This window comes from Ochotona curzoniae, unplaced genomic scaffold (assembly GCF_017591425.1).
Source record: "Ochotona curzoniae isolate NIBS_2020 unplaced genomic scaffold, NIBS_Ocur_1.0 contig_66, whole genome shotgun sequence".
NCBI classification, from domain to species: domain Eukaryota; kingdom Metazoa; phylum Chordata; class Mammalia; order Lagomorpha; family Ochotonidae; genus Ochotona; species Ochotona curzoniae.
The window spans coordinates 26625158-26644723 of record NW_024466512.1 but is presented as its reverse complement, the minus strand read 5'-3'; the positions used below and the strand labels follow the sequence as shown (position 1 = coordinate 26644723).

The following is a 19566-nucleotide window of genomic DNA, read 5'->3' as shown; positions in this document are numbered from 1 at the left end:
TTCATCATTTCCTGGTTTCTTTCTCCACATTCCGCTACTGCTAGGTCTCACCTCTCCAGGAACTCTTGAAGTATTCAAATTAGAAATATAAAACATCTTAGCATTAGCGTTTTCACTGACTTGCCAAAACAGAGAACAGAGGGTGAGGAATACATGAATTATTTTCAGGGGCTACCTATCCCTAGAGTCTGTCCTTGGGAAGTCAGAGAGCAAGTGGGTACTGGGACAGGTTCTGATCTTGGCTACTTCCCTTTGGATTCAGATCCCAGATGCAGGGCTGGGAAGGCAAAAAAGACTGGATACTTGAACCTTACTCTCACATGCAAGGCCTAGAAGTTCTTGGCTGCAGATGAGTCCAACTTCAGCCATGCAGTCAGTTGGCAAGGGAATCAGTGAATGAAATCGCTCTCTGTTTCTCATTCTCTGTCTCCTTATCTCTGTGTAAATCTACTTTCCCAATAAGAATAACTAAATCTAAAAGAAAAGTACTATTAATAATGGCCTCCCATGGCATAGACCCAATTTACCATACAACTACAATGAAAAAATTATGTAATTGTTGCAAGGTACTCTACAGCTATCATAAGCTATCCATAACTATTTACAACATGAATAAGTTGCATAATTTTGTGTAAAAACATCTCTATGTAGGTATATATAAATGTATGGTTTCACTTACATGAATTTCCAAAGCAGGAAAACCTGCATATGTCATGATACCGGATGTATTAAAGAAGGGTAGATTTAATGAGTAGAAAATGGCATGTGAGACATTCCCTATCTGTATTCATGAAACTGATCATGAAAAGAAAGGAAAGACAACTCTAGCCAACCACAGCTAGTGCTTTTGCATCTTCACAACTGTTCAGTTGGGCAGTCCTGGCAAACTCCTTGGTGTGAGAGAAACTGAACTGGGAGCTGACAAATCTGGATTATTAAATCAGACTTTTCTTGGAACATGATATGGATATTCACTTTTATTTCCAAGTCATATTGAAAGTTCTTGGCAGAATAATTAGGAAAGAGAATGAAACAAGTGCCTCCAGACTGGAAAGGAGGCAGCTCATCTGTTAATGTTCATAGAGGACATGGCCTTAAGGAAAACAAGCTAACAAAAAAAGATTCAATCCAAAAACTGTTAGACTAATACACAAATTTTGAAAATTTTCAGAATGTAGATTCAGTGCACAAAATTCACTATTATGGCTATATAAATCAATAGCAACTTAAAAAATTAGGAAAACAATCCTATTTCTAACAGTTAAAAATATATGTAGTAATAAATTTCACCAAAGAAGCAAAGACCTCAAATAAAATCTATAGATTACAGAAGAAGTTAAATAGGATACTAGGAAATGGAAAACTGCCTCAAGTTCATGAAGATTCCATATTGTTAAAATATATACACATTCCATAAGGATTAGTACATGTAATGCAACATTTAAAAAGATGGATCTCGTCAGGGTTCAACAAGGAAGTGAGTAGTGGAGCTTTTTACTATGATTCTTAGAAGCTGATGCATTCTTTGCAGGAAATAAAGTTGTATATTTCTGCTAAATTCTTGAGTTCAGTTATTTTTTTCTATCCTTCAGACTTTCACTAGAAACTTGTTACATTTGTTCAAATATTTAACTTTTTCATAGTGCTCATCATGACTATTGTGTTTTCTGTTCTGAAGGAAACTCTCAATCTTTATGCAATATGAACTATATTATAGTAGAATACATTTTATCACTCAGTATATGTGTTTAAAATATCTTGTTGCCAACAAGGTGGATTGGTAGATAAAGCTGCCACTAGCAGTGCTGCAGTTGCTCATTCAGGTTCTAGTTTCTCCACTACCAATATAGCTGCTGGCTTCTGTGCCTAGGAGGCAACAAGTCCTCGGACTCCTGCACCCACATTTGGAGACAAGAGAAAGATCCTAGCTTCTGGCTCCTGGCTTTGGATCAGCCCAGCTCTTGCTATTGCGGCCATTTCAGATGGACAATCTCTGTCGCTCTCTCTCTTACTCTGCATTTGAAATGAATGAGAATTTTTTTAATTAAATCTTTAAAAGTGTATATTTTGTGACATGCAGTAGATGTTCATTTGGTTTTGGATTTCCTGAGAAATATCTTAAGTTTTGTTTCTAACAGGCTGAGATGATCAGTTTTTATTATTTTACTTGATTTTATTTTACTTTTGCTTGTTCTGTTTCCTACTTAGGCAAGCAGTGGTAAAAATAAACAGTATTCGTCTAAAGTTCAAAGAGTAGTGCATATTTGGTGATAAGCTTGCAGCACACTTCTTAAACTTTGAGATCCCAAGCTCTCCACTGTGGTTGCTCATATCAAGACCATGGAGCTCCTCGGTGTCCTGGTGACTTGTCTGTCCTGTCTGCTTCTGCTTTCTCTGTGGAAGCAAAGCTATGCCAAAAGGAAGCTTCCCCCTGGACCCACTCCTTTCCCGATTGTTGGAAATCTCCTACAGATTAACACCAAAAACATCAGCAAATCCATAGGCCTGGTATGTATGAATATTAATCTCTCCGGTTTACAATATGGTGATACATTCTATTTAACTGTCAAGGGAAATTTTGAAAGGAAATTATGAACAGAAGACTTTAAAGGAAAATATCATTGACTCTGTTAGAATGTATGTAGTTAGAAGAGAATGAGATTCATACTAGTTAACATTGATGAAAATGCAAATTTCATGTTTGTAATTCAGTCTTCATCCCCTTTATTGCAATTATTCTTTGATAAAATATATGGAATGTTTATTGTTTTCATTGTAATTTCCTCAATCATACACTGCTTCAAAGTCAGGGAAATAACCGGGTATAAGATTTTTGCAGTCCCTTTTGCATTTGCTCAATAAACTAATCACTTACTTATTTAGACCAAGGCATTCCCATAGCAGTTCCTCTCTGAAGGAAGAATTTTAAAACTTCAAAGGAAGAATTTTAAAACTTTCCCCAACACTGCAAGTTGTCCTGGAAGCTCCTGCTTCCTGTGCCTGGATCTCTGGAGGAGTGATTTGTTGTTTAGATAGAATTTCTAAATCTTTCAGAGCTCAAATTTATCTTTGCCAAAATTCATACAATATTTATTTTTCCCCAACAGGTGACAAGAGTAAATACAAAATCCATCAAATGATTGAATGCCTCTTATGTATTAAGATTTATGTTAAGATGCAGAGAACTTCAAGTGATGAATGAATGTTAAAAGAGATCCTATATTTAGGGAAATTACTATCTTGATAATAGGCATATATTTATCAAGAAAACATGCAGTATGGTGCAGGATTCCATGTTACCAAGGTCATTGTACAAAGAGGCCTTGTAAGTTAGGGAGTTGAGAGACACAACTACCCTCATACAGAATATTCTAAGGAACTGAGGTGGAGATCAGACTAAGAAATGAACAAGTATTAGCTGGGAAAAAAAATGGAGATAAGAGGCAATTTGCATGTTTGCAACTTCAGGGAGAGTTTGTTGTTATAGACCTTGGTCAAGGACCAACATGATTATGCCCCAGAGAAGGCAAGGTAACTTTTTAGAGGCAAGCACAGTCAGAAGATGCAAAACTTGCTAGAGTTTGAATGTGATTGTTATCTGTCATACTAGAAAATGATTATACTTAATGTACTCAGAGGATTGCAATGGTAAAATTTGCCTTATGAAATGAAAAGATCACTGTGGTTGTTTTATAGAGCCTGAATTATAGGACAGCCAAAAGAGCTGAAGTCACTCTCAGACAAATGAAAAGTGTGCTTCCTTGCATAACTTAGCACATCTGATGAGCTGAAATGACATTAAAGATATGGTAGAAGTTCACCTAATGCTTGGAGGTGTCAATTGAGTGTCTCTCTTCCATGAGGTCTTCTAAGAATTAGTTTTCTGCAGCATTTTATTGCTGTTGTTACATGCACCCAAATTGCTGATCTCAAGGGAACTGTCACATCTTCATACAACTATTTCATTTTGTGAAGAGTGGGAGAAACAGAGGGCCAGCAATAATTTTATACGCAAAGACATAACATTTTAAGACATCACTTCTGCTAGCATCACTTCTGGAGAGACACTTAAAGGACTCTTAACTACAAGCAAAGCATAGCAGTTTATACGGCCAGGACGCCAAATTCTCTATTATTATAAAACTCAGAGGTCCCTGGTGTTAAAAAGAAAAGAAGGCTTAGAAAGCAAATAAAGCAGAACTTTAGAGCATTGGAGTGATTGCCTATAAATATGAGTAGGGAAACAAAACATATTATATTTCCAAAATGGAAGGAGAAATTTAGTTCAAGTTACAGTTTGCTGGGTGAAAAGTAGTACAATGCTGTGAACAAATGCTGACTTAGCCCTTGTCACAAAATAAGTGTGAAGCATTGGATATGTGTTGATTGTGGTAATAACAGCAACACAGTAGTATATATTAACAATGATTATTATTTAAGTATGTGTCATATCATACTAAAGGTTTTTAAACCTCAAAACTTGATATCTTTTGTTGCAAGATGAATATTTAAGGGTAAACTCAGTCAGGTTAAGCGGATTTTCATCAATTAGCTGAATTTCAGTTTATAAATTCTCACCTGCTGGCATCTATTGTTCCTTTTCCAGCTAGCAAAAGAATATGGTCCTGTGTTCACTCTATATTTTGGCACAAAGCCCACTGTGGTATTGTATGGATATGAAGCAGTGAAGGAGGCCCTGATTGATCTTGGAGAAGACTTTGCTGGCAGAGTGAATTCTCCATTGGTTGATTTATACGCCAAAGGAACAGGTATTCTTTAATATAAGGAATGTAATTGACATTTTGAATGCACAGATTTAAAATGGGCTTAGGAATTGGAAAATTTCAAGCATTTACAGAAATTTTTGAAATGCATTTCTCAATGTTTCATGTGTCTGAATGATTCTACAACAATCATTACAGTATTTTCAAATCCCTTGAATATGATACAGTGTACCCAGTTCACTGGAGACATAAAGTTCAGTATAAGCAAATCACTAAAACATAAATGTTCCAGGAACTTTTGTTAAGATTTTTTAATTAAAGTGATCATTGGTTATATTATTGATACAGAGAGGTTGAGATAAAAGAGGTCTGGGAGAAATAATTGGATTACTCCAGTCATCAAATATCTGGATTTGGTTTTCCCATCTGACTCTTGAATATCAAGATCACATTTTACAAAGCTCACATCATATGCAGGGAGCAACATTAGGTTAGCATATTTCCACCATTGGAATTTTTTGACCACAGTAAAACGCAAAGCCTAAAACATGGACACATATTAAAAATTTTTTAAAGGGGTTGTGGAGAAACAGTGATTATGATTTCAAACTCATAATAAGACAAACATCCTCAGTTAACAAGAACTTGAAGTTTGTCTTCCATTAGTTTTTCATTTGTTCGGTATTAAATTGCACATCTTCTAGAGGATCACAGAATTCTTCCAAAACAGACATTTGTGAATGTGTCTATCTCCTCTACGGTATTCTTCAATATAAGCCCTGGACCCTCAAACACGACCTTATTGATTTCTTAATCTTGCCTTGTTCCTCGAAGTCTGATGTTGAGATTCCTTGGAGGCAAGACCACATTTCTAGAAGAAGTCAAACAGTAGAGGGAGGATTTTAAAGTGAGAAATAAGATCTATCTATGAGTGTGACCTTTTTAACTTTAGTTTTTTGCATTTATTTGCAAGCTACAGAGACAGAAGAGAGAGGAAGGGAGATTTTTGATTCACTGCCAAAGTGGTGGCACAGCCAGAGGTAAGCCAGGTCAAATCAAGGATCCAGGAGCTCCAGCCGAGTCAGCAATGGCAGGGACCCATTAGCCAGGCACTGGATTAGAAGGATAGGACAGATCAGAAGCAGCCAGGACACAAATGGACATCCATGTGAGATGCCAACAACTCAAGTGGGAACCTTATTCACTGTATCACAGCACAAACCCCGAAGTGTATTCCCTATTGAGGAAAATGATTGACAGGAGATTTTTTTTTTCACATGCAGTTGTTGCACTAGTTAAGAATCTTCTTCTCTCTTTTGAAGTTTCCCTAAGATTCATTACAGTCAAAAAGTCTTCCCTGAGAATTTAAATCTTGAATAGGATCCAGGATGACTTCTTAGCTGTGTTATCTTCCCTTTGCCTCCCTGATCTGCTTTCTTGTGAGTAATAGGGGGAAATCTTGGTTCATGCTGTTATTTAGAGGTTTTAAGGATCAAACTAACAAAATCAGAAGATTTTAGTAATATTCAAGCTCAAGAATCCTGACAGGCGCCTCCAGCATGGTGGCTCAGCAATGGAATCCTCTGCCAACAAGTATCCTATATGTGCACTTTTTCATCCAACTCACTGCTTATGGACTGAGAAAGCAGTGGAGGGTCACTCAAGTCCTTGGGTCCAGGCATGCATGTCAGAAGCTGGGGAGATGATCTCGGATCCCAGCTTCAAGGATCAAATATCCTGATCAGCTCAGCTCTGGCTATTACTGCCATTTGGGGAGTAACCAGCAGATAGAAGAGCTCTCTGTCTCTCGTTCTCTCTGCAAGTCTGCCTGTCAAATAAATAAATGAATAAATCCATAAAGAAAAATTCTAACATTAGAATTCCTGGTTGACTTACAGAAGGAGCAGGATAGTTTAAGAAATACATTCTATTACCAAGAATTACAGAATATGGATCATATGGTAGCATATTTATTGTTCCTGTTGTCTGGGATTTGTTTTTTGTCCTGATAGGAATTATTTTCAGCAATGGAGAACTATGGAAGGATACTCGGCGTTTCACCCTCACAGTTTTGCGAAACATGGGGATGGGAAAAAAAACTATTGAGAATAGAATTCAAGAAGAAGCCTTGTGTCTGGTACAAGAATTAAAGAAAACCAATGGTGCGTATTTCTTTATGTCATTAAATGTAGTCGTTGGCTAGACAAAGAGTTATTCCAGTAGTATAATAATATGGCAAAAAATATATGTATTATTTTTTAAAGAGTAATAGGGTCAGGAGTGACAAACAATTTCAGAGATCAATTTGAGAGAGGCTTGTATATTTTCATCCTGACGTCTGGAATCATACGAGTTCATCTATTTGTGTCCTTGTAGAAGGATAAAAGAACAAATAAAGAGCCCACAGTGTTTAGATCAAACACAGATACTGCACACAGAATTACTCTCAGATTCTTCAAGGACTATAACTTCGTACCACAGTCACACATTTAACAGTTGTAGAAAAATGTGATATTTGGGTGCATAAGAAAATGAAGAAAATAAGGATTTTGACAAAAAAAGATGGCTGATTTGGCAAGATTAGCATAAAAGCAGAAGTAAACTCTCTAGTAACGTGTTCAAGTGTATAAGTACGTATGCACTGCCAATTGTTACGCTAACTCGTTCAAATATACCACCGATAATCGGGTGGAGTTAGTACATATACATTCCTAATGTTATTGTAACTCATCCAAATACACTACTGATAATTGGGTAGATACAATCTTTGTCTTCTTTTATACAATGTGTCTTAAAGTTGGTTTAGTCCATATATCTGTGGTTGTTCCTTTGTTTTGGTTTCTTATAAATGTGAAGTGTTATAGAATATAACTCTGGATTTAATACTGATGTTTGGCTGTGTTTACTAAGTTTTGGATCTTTGGATGTATTGTTGCTTTCCCAAAATATTTCTTTTGGAAAATCTGGGAGTAGTTTAATAGGGATTTCATACAAGGGACTCGGTTCTTTTCTAATGAGATTATAGAGTCATCTCTATGTGTTTGACTTCTGAGAGACTGACTAGCAGGTGTCGTGGAGAAGCTTTGCTGATATGTGTTTGGGATTCTGTGCGCTTATTGCATTTGGAAGTCTGTATTTTTCCCAGAATTTCGGAAGTTTCAAGCTGTTATTTTGTTCAATCACTTGTCTATGTTTCTACTCTATTTCTTCACTGGTTTCAAAATGCAAATATTTGTTCATCTAAATTGCTCACCTTCCTAGTTACATACAATGAGGAAGAATCCAAGCTGAGTTCTAAATTCCAAATATTTAAAGAATGTTTTAAACTATTTCTTCTCAGTATTTCCATTCTTACTAACTACAAACATACAAAAAAGAAGTAGTGTAATAATATTTAGGTGAAATTAAATAAAATGAAATGGATTCAAAAATTTTCAGTAGGGAATTAATTTTATTTTAGCTTTATGGAGTTTATATTGGTAACATATCCAGATAATCAGTTCTTAGCCCATTTAATATTTACATTAAAAATATCTCTGTTTTCTTTAGCATCTCCCTGCAATCCTTCCTCTCTCCTCTTCTGTGTCCCCTGCAATGTGATCTCCTCCATCATGTTCCAGAATCGTTTCGACTACAATGATCCACAGTTTCAAACTTTGGTTAAGCACTTTCAAGACAGCATAAGACTTTTTAATACTCCGTGGGTACAGGTAATGTCAAGAAGGTCAAGGTTCTTCTCTCTCTTTTTTTTAAAGTACACACTTCAAAAAAAAAAAAGATTTCTTTATTATTGCAAAGGCAGATTTACAGAGAGAAAAATATTTCAGCAGCTGGTTCACATCCCAAGTAGCCACAGTGGCTAGCGGTAAGCCAATTTGAAGTCAGGAATCTGGAGCTTCTCCAGGGTCTCCCACATGGATGCAGGGTCCCAAGGCCTTGGGCCTTCCTCTACTACTTTCCCAGGCCACAAGCAGTGGGCTGGGTGGGAAGTGGAGCAGACCGGACAGGAACCAGTACTCACATGTATCCTGCTGCATGCAAGGCAAAGATTTAGCACTCAGCTATCACTCTGGGCCTTCAAGTTTCTCTTGATACACAATAATTTCCAACATACTTTGTCCATTTTTCTATCCCATTTGAAGTGTCAATTGAAATGTTTTTAAATTTACTACACACGAATTATCAGTTCGATTTAATGTGTGGAAGTGAAATACAAAAAATGAAACAATTTGAATAGAAGAAGACTATTATCAAGTAGTGTCATTAATATTAAAGTAATTGTTATAATATTTTATTTTTAAAGGAATATTTATTTTTATTGGAAAAGTAGATCTGATTTATGGAGAGAAGCAAAGTCAGAGAGAAAGATCTTCCATTCTCTAGTTCATTCCTCCAATGGCTGCAACAAGTGGAGCTGAGGCTCCAAAGCCAGAAGCCAAGAGTCTCCTTTGGGTCTCCCATACAGGTGCAGGAGCCCAGGGTTTTGGGCCATCCTCTATACAGGCAGAAAGCCGGAAGGCAAGAAAAAAAGCTGGCACATAAACCATCACTGACATAGGATCCCAGCATATGCAGAGAGGATTTAAACTCTGAGCCATTTGGCCAGTTCAGATTTTCTTTTTAAAGTCAAAAGGCAGGAAGACAGAAAAAGAGCAGTATGAGTAGACAGCAAGTGATACTCTACCCACTGTTTCAGAGCAGGAAGCAAGTCCAACTATTCTTTATCTGCTTAGCACTTAGGAAGGGGATGTAACACATATTAAGTGACTTCAACATTTGCAGTGAATTAACAAACGATTCTTTCCTGTTTCAGCTCTACAATACCTTTCCCATTTTGCATTACCTCCCAGGAAGTCATCGTGAGATGTTTAAAGTCTTTGATGACCAAATGAAATTTTTTTCAGAGAAAATACAGGAACATCAAGTATCTCTGGACACCAGTAATCCTCGAGACTTCATCGACTATTTCCTGATTAAAATGGAAAAGGTATAATGTGACCCCATTTTATAACCACATTGTGTGTGACACCACATATAGATGAGCTTTTTTTCTCTTCTGCAACTGAGATATTTAACAAACCTTTTTCATTAAAACATTTTTATTGCTCATATAGAATGTATTGAGGTATTTCCATTACAACCTACTTAGAAATATTATATTAACAATGTTAGAGCTAATTATTTGGAGACAAATTGAAACCCATGAAAACACCTAGATACATGGGCACATATGTACATAATTTATAGACTGATGATAGCTTGTCATTGTACATAGAATACATTCCATTATTTGGCACACAACAAAAGAAGGACCATAGCAATATGCAAGAACCTAGTAAGGCTTCCCACTGTTAACATTATAGGAACCCTTGAAGGGCATGAGGATGTTAAAGAATTGCTGCTTTAGTCAGCAAGGAAAATAAAACGGAATCAGGAAATGATAGCTCTGCGTAATCTCAGACACTTTAGCTAAAGAGCAGTGGTGTGTGCAGTGATGGATGAGGACAGGAACAGTGATGTCATCAGTGGTGAGGGGCTCTAGAAGAGACATGTAAACAAGATAGAATAGACGAGAACAGTTCAAGTGGAGAGTAGTGATGAGTGACTTAACAACACACATGTTTGAAAGAAATAAATGGATAACTTCTTGGCTCTAATGTCTAAGGAAATGAGTCATAACAATGGACTTGGAGATGTGGACATCTAATTATATTTTAGCAGTTTGAATGATCCAAGCAACTAACATAACACTCCATTTCTGACTTAATGTGCTGAGTTTTCACATGATATTGTTTCTATTTATATGAGTTCTAACTTTTTTATCTTGGAATTTTGAACATACCTTTCCAGGAACAACAGGACAAACGGTCTCAGTTTAACATGCACCACTTGATCATCACCATATGGGATGTGTTTGATGCAGGGACACAGACAACGAGCTCCACGTTGACATTTGGGCTCTTGCTCCTTATGAAATATCCTGAGGTCGCAGGTATGTTTGGTCATGGGGAATGGCACGAGGAAGTTCTAGGTGGGAAATGGAAGACAACATTTACATATGCACCTGTCAAGTCAAAGGTCAGAAAAGTTCCCATCATTAGTACATTCATTTATAGCTGAATGGATGAGATCTTAAATAAAGATTCTTCTTTCTCTACAGTGAATAAATGGCCATGTTTTTAACTAAATATTCTTTATCAGCTGTAATTCCCATTGTCTTGGAAATTTACACATTTAATATATAAACTGGCATATTACAAGTAAACAAACTCGGAGGTTTCTAGTGAGATGTCAAGATCACAGATATCTGTTTGTCAAGGTGAAGTACTATAGACAAAATTTGAGCTGAGAATTGAATTTCAGGATAAATTATTTCATTCATTGGTCAGTAGCATAGTTGCTATGGAATTTCCAACCTAAATAGGAGTTAAACCTGTTTAATTTTCCCCAATGGAAGTTGTGTGTCAATTGACACACCTAATACCACACTGTGATAATAATGAAAGTGTTAAGCGAAACTCTCTTTACATCTGATTCCTGCCTTGCCAGTTAAAATCCAACAAGAGATTGAGCGTGTGATCGGCAGAGACCGGAGCCCCTGCATGCAGGACAGGAGCCGCATGCCCTACACGGACGCTGTTGTGCATGAGATTCAGAGATACATCGACCTCGTCCCTAACAACGTGCCCCGTTCTGTGACTCGGGACATCAAATTCAGAGGATACCACATTCCAAAGGTGAGAGGCCTGTCATCTACACTCCACTTTACCAATCTGAGGACACAGCCATAACACAATGATAGACTATTGACTATTAAGCCTTCTATGAGTTTGGAATCTTACTCTATGACCACATGCTACTTTCCTTAAATCTGTTGACAAAAACTCCTGAATAAACAGCGCTTAGACTCACATAGGAGTTTCAATATGTACATAGCCTCACTTTACTAATTAAACTTCTTAGTTTCCCTGTTTTTTACCACATATTTTATTACCAAATATTTTGTTATTTTATTTTTTAAAAGATTTATTTTATTTTTATTGCAAAGTCAGATATACAGAGGAGGAGAGACAGAGAGGAAGATCTTCCGTCCATTGATTCACTCCCCAAGTGTCCACAATGGCCAGAGTCGTGCCAATCTGAAGCCAGGAGCCCAGAGTCTCCTGGGTCTCCCATGCGTATGCAGAGTCCCAAGGCTTTGGACCATCCTCAATTGCTTTCCCAGGCCACCAACAGGGAGCTGGATGGAAAGTGGGGCCACCGGGATTAGAACCGGCGCTTATATGGGATTTCAACACATGCAAGGTGAGGATTTTAACCTCAAGGCTACTGCACAGGGGCCCACATTTTATTACTCCTGAAAGTCGGTCTGCATCCTCTGGTTCCAACATGCTGCAGGCAGAACATATTTTGAGAATAAACTGGTAGGGCATTCTATATGCAAAAGCATTGGCTTTTGTCCCAGAGGCAGATACTGTTCTTTTTAAATTCCTTAAATTTTTTCAAATTTATATAAAACATTCAGGAAGCGATCAAGTTTGTATTACTGTTAGCAACTTCTGATGTATTTCTGGTTGTAGTCAACACCCATTCTGTACATACTGATCAACTAGCCTCTCAATCTCTAACATGACTCTTCTCTATCTTTCAACTCTCCAACATCCTTTTCTCAGTAACATGGTTTTCCTGTAGACATAGAAAATCAGAACCACTAACCAGACAGGAAGTCCTGTGATGTCCTTCAGAGAAATTTACATACTTTGCTACGACCAGACTCTGTGAATTTCCTTTTCAGTGTTTTTGAAAGAAAAAAAAATGATTCCCCTAAAATCAACCATTGCCCTTCCTTCTTGTTTGTTTTCACTATCCTTCTAAAGAGTAATCACTTCTCCCTTCTTTATCTTAAGACTTTTCTTCTTCATTAGAAGCATTCTATCAGCATTTCAGCATGGTTACCTCTCATATATCATCCGCTTAAACATAGTCATCTATATTCTCAAGAACCTAGAAATAGCTAGAAGTTTTAGTGTAGATCAGTAAACATGTTAAGTTTTATGAATTTATTTACATAAGATTAACAAACTTCATGTAGTTCACAGTAGAGTTAGGGAGCATAGCAAGACTTCCTTCCTACTCCTCCTACCCGCCCACATTCCAACCTCTCTACTCCTTGTGTCTTTTTCTTTTCTTTTCTTTTCTTTTTTTTTTTTTTGCAATGACAAAGTTTCAGCTCATTTCATCATCACAGGATTGGCCCTCTGTTAGATAAAGAATTCAAGAACTAGGAAGTAGAAAGAAACAACTGTCTCTCCAGAGTAAAGACAAAGACAGTAAATAATAAGACCTCAAAATGTCCATTTCACTCACGCAAATTAATTTTTTCTGCTGTACTCTGTATGCTAGTTACCACAAATCAAGGAGGAAACATGGTATTTTTCTTTTGGGGGACTGGCTTATTTTGCTAACTGTAATAGTGATCACCTTATTATCAATATATCAAGCAGCTACCAACTGACAAAGCTCTCCTCCTGTGGTGACACTGTTTTGTACGCAGGCGATAGATGAATCTGCTGCTGATTAAAGCAGTGAACACTTTCCAAGCGTTCTTTTTCTTTTCACCACTGAATCCTCCTAAGGACAACTTCCTATAGGATACACTTAGGAGCCACATTTCTGACTTAATGTTTTACTCCTAATTCTAGAATTTACATTCCCAACTTCCATTGTGTAGTTACCATGTTGTAAATTCTATTCTCAAGATGGCGTTTTAGATTTCATCTCCTAGAAATGCTCGTATAAAAGTTTTAGGAGTTAAATTATGATCTCTATTGCTGTATCTACAAAAGACAACCTCATAGTTTGACCTTACAGCCATGTACTCTGAGGGAAAAGAATTATATTCTGAATATAACTGTTACAAAAATTAAAATATCACTCTATTAATCATTTTAATGTGTGGCCCTTTTTATAATAAGTATTTATATTATATGATTTGATACTTGTAGCAAATTTACCCATATGCCTTACAGGTTTTTGGTAATGGCAATGAAACATTGAAATCTTTCCTTTTCTTCCACATAGGCATAAATATGGTAAAGATATTCTATGTGTCCTGAAAATGAAACATGAAGCCAGTATGTTTTATTATGTCAGTCAGTCAGTTTATGGGAAAAGTTATTATAAAGTATGTACTCTCAAGTTTTAACAGGAATATGTGATAGTTGAAGTGGAGTGGCATAGAAGTCAGAGATATTTAAGGTCCTGACTTTCTTTAGTAAAAGGCAAGAGATTTATATGATCTGAAAAGAAACCAGAGCATATGGTCCTGACTTTCAATTGTTTGACTTTATAATGGTGTGCAACTTAGGGTTCATAGGACAACTTACAGTGTGAGTTCGACCCTTTTCTAGGTCTGCAATATGCAGGAGATACTGTCTTTTGAAGGTGAGGAGTAGCACAAGCTAGAGCATCATTGATAGAATCACAAGGACAAACATCCCACACTCTGTACTGTGCTGAGAGGTCAGTTCTTTCTCAGTAGGTTCGGCATATAGCAAGAGTTTTATGGTAAATCAGTACTTTCTCATTACCATGAGTTCAGCAGGATAAACTCTGTGATAAGGTAAGAAGCATCTGTGCTTACCATCTTCTCTTTGATGGGAATACAGAGAGAGTTTCAAGAGTACGGCCGGTCTTACTGTAAGCTACACTGAAGGCATCACCCTTATGTGTAAATGGATTGTCCTGATTTTCAGAGACATCAACATTATTATTGCTAGTTGTTGTCAGGGGAAAGGAAACAATGGAGTATTTTAGTGACCTGTAGGTCTTTGTGTCAGGCTATAAACTGATGACCATGGGTTTGAAGGCAGTGAATGGGGTCCTGTACATATCCTATATGACTTCAGAGCTGTTACTAGGGACACTGATTTATTCTGTGTCATCTGAGCAAGATAATCACCTTTCTTACATGTTTCATTCTCATCATTTATGACACAAAAGCATTACATGACAAATTTCTCATTTTCTGTTGGTGTGTATGCTTTATGCACTCTATCTGTGTGTTTGTCTATCAGGGCACAGAAATATTACCATCACTGACTTCTGTCCTGTATGATGACAAAGAGTTTCCCAACCCTGAGAAGTTTGACCCTGGCCACTTCCTGGATGCAAGTGGCAATTTCAAGAAGAGTGACTACTTCATGCCTTTCTCCACAGGCAAGCAAACTTTCTTTTTTCTAGATTTAACTGTTATTGCAAAGGTAGATTTGCAGAGAGTGAGACAGAGAGAGAGGGAGAGAGAAAAAGAATGAGCTTCCATCTGTTGATTGACTCCCCCAATGGCCGCAATGGGGAGCTGGGATGACAGGAAGCCAGGAACCAGGAGCCCCTTCCTGGCCTTCCACACAAGTGCAGGTTCCCAAGGCTTCGGTCCATTCTCCACTGCATTGTCAGACCACAGGCAGGAAGCCAGATTGGAAATGAAGCACCCAGGACAAAAACCAGGGCCCATATAGGGAGCCAATACTTGCAGGCAGAGGATTAACCAGTTGAGCCATTGTGAGGGCTGAGGTAAGGTTCCTTTTCAGCTGCACAACAGATCAAGTGAGGTTGGACTTTACATGCAGGCTCCTCTGGATTTGCCTTGTGCATGAGGGCAGAGAAGCTGCCCTTTGTGTGAGTTGGAGGCATCACTCACAAGCAGTTTCTCCTTGGGATGAGTCTATGCTCAAAGCGTCTGCTTCCTTCCTGATGGATCCCGAGATTCTCAAGATCTCCTAGAATTCCAGTTCCTTCAAGGTTCTTCTCATCAGCTCATAGAAGCCAGTTCACTCACATTACCCTGAGCTTGTTGCATGTACCAATCCCATGCCCTCATTCAAGAATAGCAATGTGAGTAGGAAATAACTGCTGCTTGTAAAAGAGAGTGAGATTCCAACTGTGAGTCGCATGTGAGGAATGCTTTGTTGGAGGATGCTGTGGAGGTTTAAGGTGGCCAAAGAATCAACGATATTTGTTCATAGGGAAATTGTCATGGAGAGAATATTTAAGAATCATTCCTCATTTTATAACAAATCCAGGAAGAAACAGATGGGATGGCTATAACATTATAAATAATTAATTATTGGACATGGTTTCTTTACATGTGGGAAGGGAAACAGATGGGTCACAGAAAGGTGGCCTAGAAAGCTGGGTGGACCTTTAGCCTTGAGGGAGTTGATGTCTCACCAGGAGATACATGTTTGGGAAGATGAATATGGGCAATGGATAATGGGACTGAGAGAGTAAATAGTCTGGCCTTTCTAACATCTGATCTTCTGAATTTATTCGTAACCCAAAGAAGAGATTATATCCATGTTAACACAATCTATAAGGTTGGGCTTCCCATGGACAGAAAGGTTGAAATGATAAATATAAGAGCATTTAGACAAGGGTAGAATGGAGAATTGTCAGTATAATCCAAAGGAGAAGTAGTAGGCACGCTGCAGAGTGAGAACTTTTTTCTGTATAGGTAACTGAAACATGAGCAGAAATGAGACTTTTGCTTTGTTGGTCTAACTTTCATATTGTAGTCCCAAGAGAGTGCAATGTTCATGAATGATGCCTAAAAATCTACTGTTTACCCATGCCTTTTCTGCCTCCCTTACTTGGGACCAGATGTGCTTTGTCCTGATACTGTAGCTAACATTGCAAGATTTGCAGCTCCCTGTAACATAGTAAGTGTTGGAATCAGATTAGTAACTTAAATAACATGAAAATGCACCATAGTATAAACATCATTGATTTGTACACCATGGGTGCATCATAGATATTATAATGCCATCTGTGTGGTCTGAGTTGCATCCAAAAGGACTTGCAGTACATCTACAGGGAGAGCACAAGGGAAGAGCTCCCCTATTAAAGGAACCACAGGGGTCCGAGATGAACTTCAGCTTGCCAGTGTATTTGGGTTCTGGTGCGTCTTCAGTAAGTGCTGGATGTGGAAAATATCATGGAAGGAGTTGAAGGACAAGAATCTCCTTGATGGCGTGGGGGATTTTGCATGCAGGTTTACATTCACTACTCAAAAAAGTAAATATAATGAAAGAAAATAATAATGTCACTGTCATATAAATGAAGAATAAAATAATCAGCAGAATTTTCTTTCTAAATTGTTAAATTTAGTGCAACTTTAAATAATGTAATTTTTGAGGAAAAAAAGCCTAACTACATATGATTTTGTAAGATATGGCGTTTGTTCCTGTTACTGCTGTATTTTGTAAGCTTTTGAAAATGGTTTCATTGGGTAAGTGACAAACTGAGGTATGCTTCTGAGTTCAGCTGTGGAGAAGCAAATTTGTTGTTGAATTTTGGGTCAGAGGCAGGTGGGAAAGCACTGTGTTTGCATCATGCCAATTTGGATAAGTGTGAGTGTGCGTGTGTGTGTGTGTGTGTGTGTGTGTGTGTACAAAACATCACTGTCAGGACTCAGCACAGATGTACTAATGAATATGCACAAAATACTTTAATATGTGCTGAGGAAATGAAACCAGCTTTGTGTCTAAGTAGAAGTCATTTTGTTAATCAGCTATTCATCTCTATTCATTGCTATCGGTGTCTTCTGTGTGAATAATTCATGTTGGTGTCTCTTTTAGGAAAAAGAGCTTGTGTTGGAGAGGGCCTGGCCCGCATGGAGCTGTTTTTAGTCCTGACCACCATCTTGCAGCATTTTACCTTGAAACCTCTGGTTGATCCAAAGGATATCGACCCCACCCCAGTGGATAACGCCTTTGTCTCTGTTCCACCCTCCTATGAGATGTGCTTTGTTCCCCTTTAAGAAAATACCTCACTCCATCCAAGCAAGGCAAGTAGTTTCAGGCATGTGTGTCACCTGTTACCCACCCGGTCCTCACCAATGATAAGGCTATCCCTCAACACGTCTTCTCATATATTCTATCAAACTTGCTTTGTTACTTTCACTAATTTAGGAAAGCACAGTTTCATCCTTAATAAAACCTCTCTCAATGATAATAAAACATGGAATTCATAAATTGCATTGCATTGGTGGTATGTACCTAGTGGGAAAACATTATAACTTCCTATTCTGCTTTATTATCATTAAAAATGAATGAGAAAGCTATTTACATAGTAGTTAAGATGACTCCTAGATACCGATGTCCCATATTGGTGTACCTGGGCTGAGTCCTACTTCTGCTTATGATTCCAGATTTTGGCTAATCTGCTTCCTCACTAGAGGAAGCAGGTAAAACCAGTGGTTTCAGCCCCTGACGCCCCCACATGAGACCTCATTGAGTGCTTGGTTCCCAATTTAACTTTCTTCAAGCCCTAGGTGTTTCAGAGACATGGTGAGTGAAGCATTAAACATAAAAGTTCTGCCTGTCTCTCTACTCATAACGCCAATTAACATTTTAGAAAATCAATAAACATCAAATAATTAGACCCATACTGCTTATAATTTGGCTAGCTAAATCACTAGATATGAGGCTGATATGCGGAAATGTTTATTTCAACAAACTGGCATCTTTTCCCCCTATAGTCCTGAAAGATCTAATCAGAACAGTTACCAAAGAAAAAGAAGCAGTTGATATCCAAATTAGAAATGAAGTCATACTGTAACTTTTCCTACATGACATTATTTTATACAAAACAATCAAAAACAATCAAAAAGCTTGAAAACTAGTAAAAAAGATTGCAAAATAGTATGATAAAAGTCAACATGAAAAATTCAATGTGCAAAACAATCAATAGCATGTTTTTATTCTAATAGCAACGTATTTGAAAAAGAAACCAAGAGAGCAGACCCATTTCTAACAGCTACAAAATTTGCTTAGGAACACGTTTATCCAAGAAGCAAGAAAACTCTAAAATGAAATGAAACACAGATGAAACAAATGGAAGTGAACAACAAAACAGATAAACAGCCTCTGATCATGTCGAAATAAAAAAATAAATAAATGTATATTCTAGCTGAAGTGAATTGCAGATGGAATGCAGTACCTATCAAAACAGTAAAAGCACTTTTTGAAGAGGTGAAAAGCAAACTATTTAAATCCATGTGGAGCTGCAAAAGATTCTGAATACTCAAAGCAATCTGAGCTCAAAGGAAAAAGCAGCAGATAATACATGGCTCCTGCTTTAGCCTTGAAGTAGCTGAATAGTTCTGACTATTGCTGGCATTTCAGGAGTAGCCAGAAGATCGGACAGCTTTCTATGTCAGCATATGTGTATCTTTTCATCTTTCAGTCTCTCTGATAAATGAATAAATAGAAATAAATAACAATTCATCAATAAACAAATTGAATGATGATGATATAAAAACAAACAGATGCATGCCAAATGAACAGTATAAAGATCTTAGAAATAAACCCAGATAACCATGCAACTTCTCTATCATAAGGTCCTAATATTCATACATTGGATAACGGAAAGTCTTTTGGGTGTTTTGGGGAAAATTGAATAGCCACATGCAAAGCAATGACACAGACCTCTATTCTTTCACTATAAAAACACCAACTCAAAATGCAGAAAGACCTACATTTAAGAGCTGAATCTTCTAGCTACTGCTAGAAAACATAGGCAGATGCTACAGAACATTGGTATGGGCAAGGAATTTTCAGAAAAGATCATCAAAGTACAGAAAATGAAAGCAAAAAAGACAAATGGGATTTTATAAAACTATGGAGCTTCTGTAAAGCAATAGAAACTAGAAACAGTAAACAGATAACCTATAGACTCTGGTGTCACTCTGCACAGCGTTCTGCTTTTTCAGGGATTCTTGATCACATTACTTCTTCATGGTTCACCAGACAAAACACCAGCTCTCACACTGAGAAGAAATTTT

General features: G+C 37.4%; 1 protein-coding gene across 4 annotated transcripts; it reads left to right on the top strand.

Annotated features, from left to right (window-relative positions):
* Positions 1 to 2230: 2230 nt before the first annotated feature.
* On the top strand, positions 2231 to 17644 carry LOC121164299 (cytochrome P450 2C30-like). 4 transcript variants are annotated; one of them, XM_040992415.1, is made up of 9 exons: positions 2231 to 2508; positions 4607 to 4769; positions 6737 to 6886; positions 8274 to 8434; positions 9538 to 9711; positions 10575 to 10716; positions 11274 to 11461; positions 14801 to 14942; positions 17360 to 17644. In XM_040992415.1, exons 1-9 carry the CDS (start codon positions 2341 to 2343, stop codon positions 17539 to 17541), a joined length of 1470 nt encoding a protein of 489 aa, XP_040848349.1. In that variant the 5' UTR covers positions 2231 to 2340; the 3' UTR covers positions 17542 to 17644. The 4 variants fall into 4 exon arrangements, with proteins under 4 accessions (XP_040848349.1, XP_040848350.1, XP_040848351.1 ...); XM_040992416.1 differs by having other exon boundaries at positions 2231 to 2512; positions 4611 to 4769; XM_040992417.1 differs by lacking the exon at positions 9538 to 9711.
* The last annotated feature ends 1922 nt before the right edge of the window (positions 17645 to 19566 follow it).

Bases quoted from the DNA above. Each gene is read 5' to 3' on its own strand.
- LOC121164299 (XM_040992415.1), top strand. From the start codon at position 2,341: ATGGAGCTCCTCGGTGTCCTGGTGACTTGTCTGTCCTGTCTGCTTCTG. The intron at 4,770-6,736 runs GTATTCTTTAAT...TTGTCCTGATAG, and splicing joins TTTATACGCCAAAGGAACAG to GAATTATTTTCAGCAATGGA. The intron at 14,943-17,359 runs GCAAGCAAACTT...TGTCTCTTTTAG, and splicing joins CTTCATGCCTTTCTCCACAG to GAAAAAGAGCTTGTGTTGGA.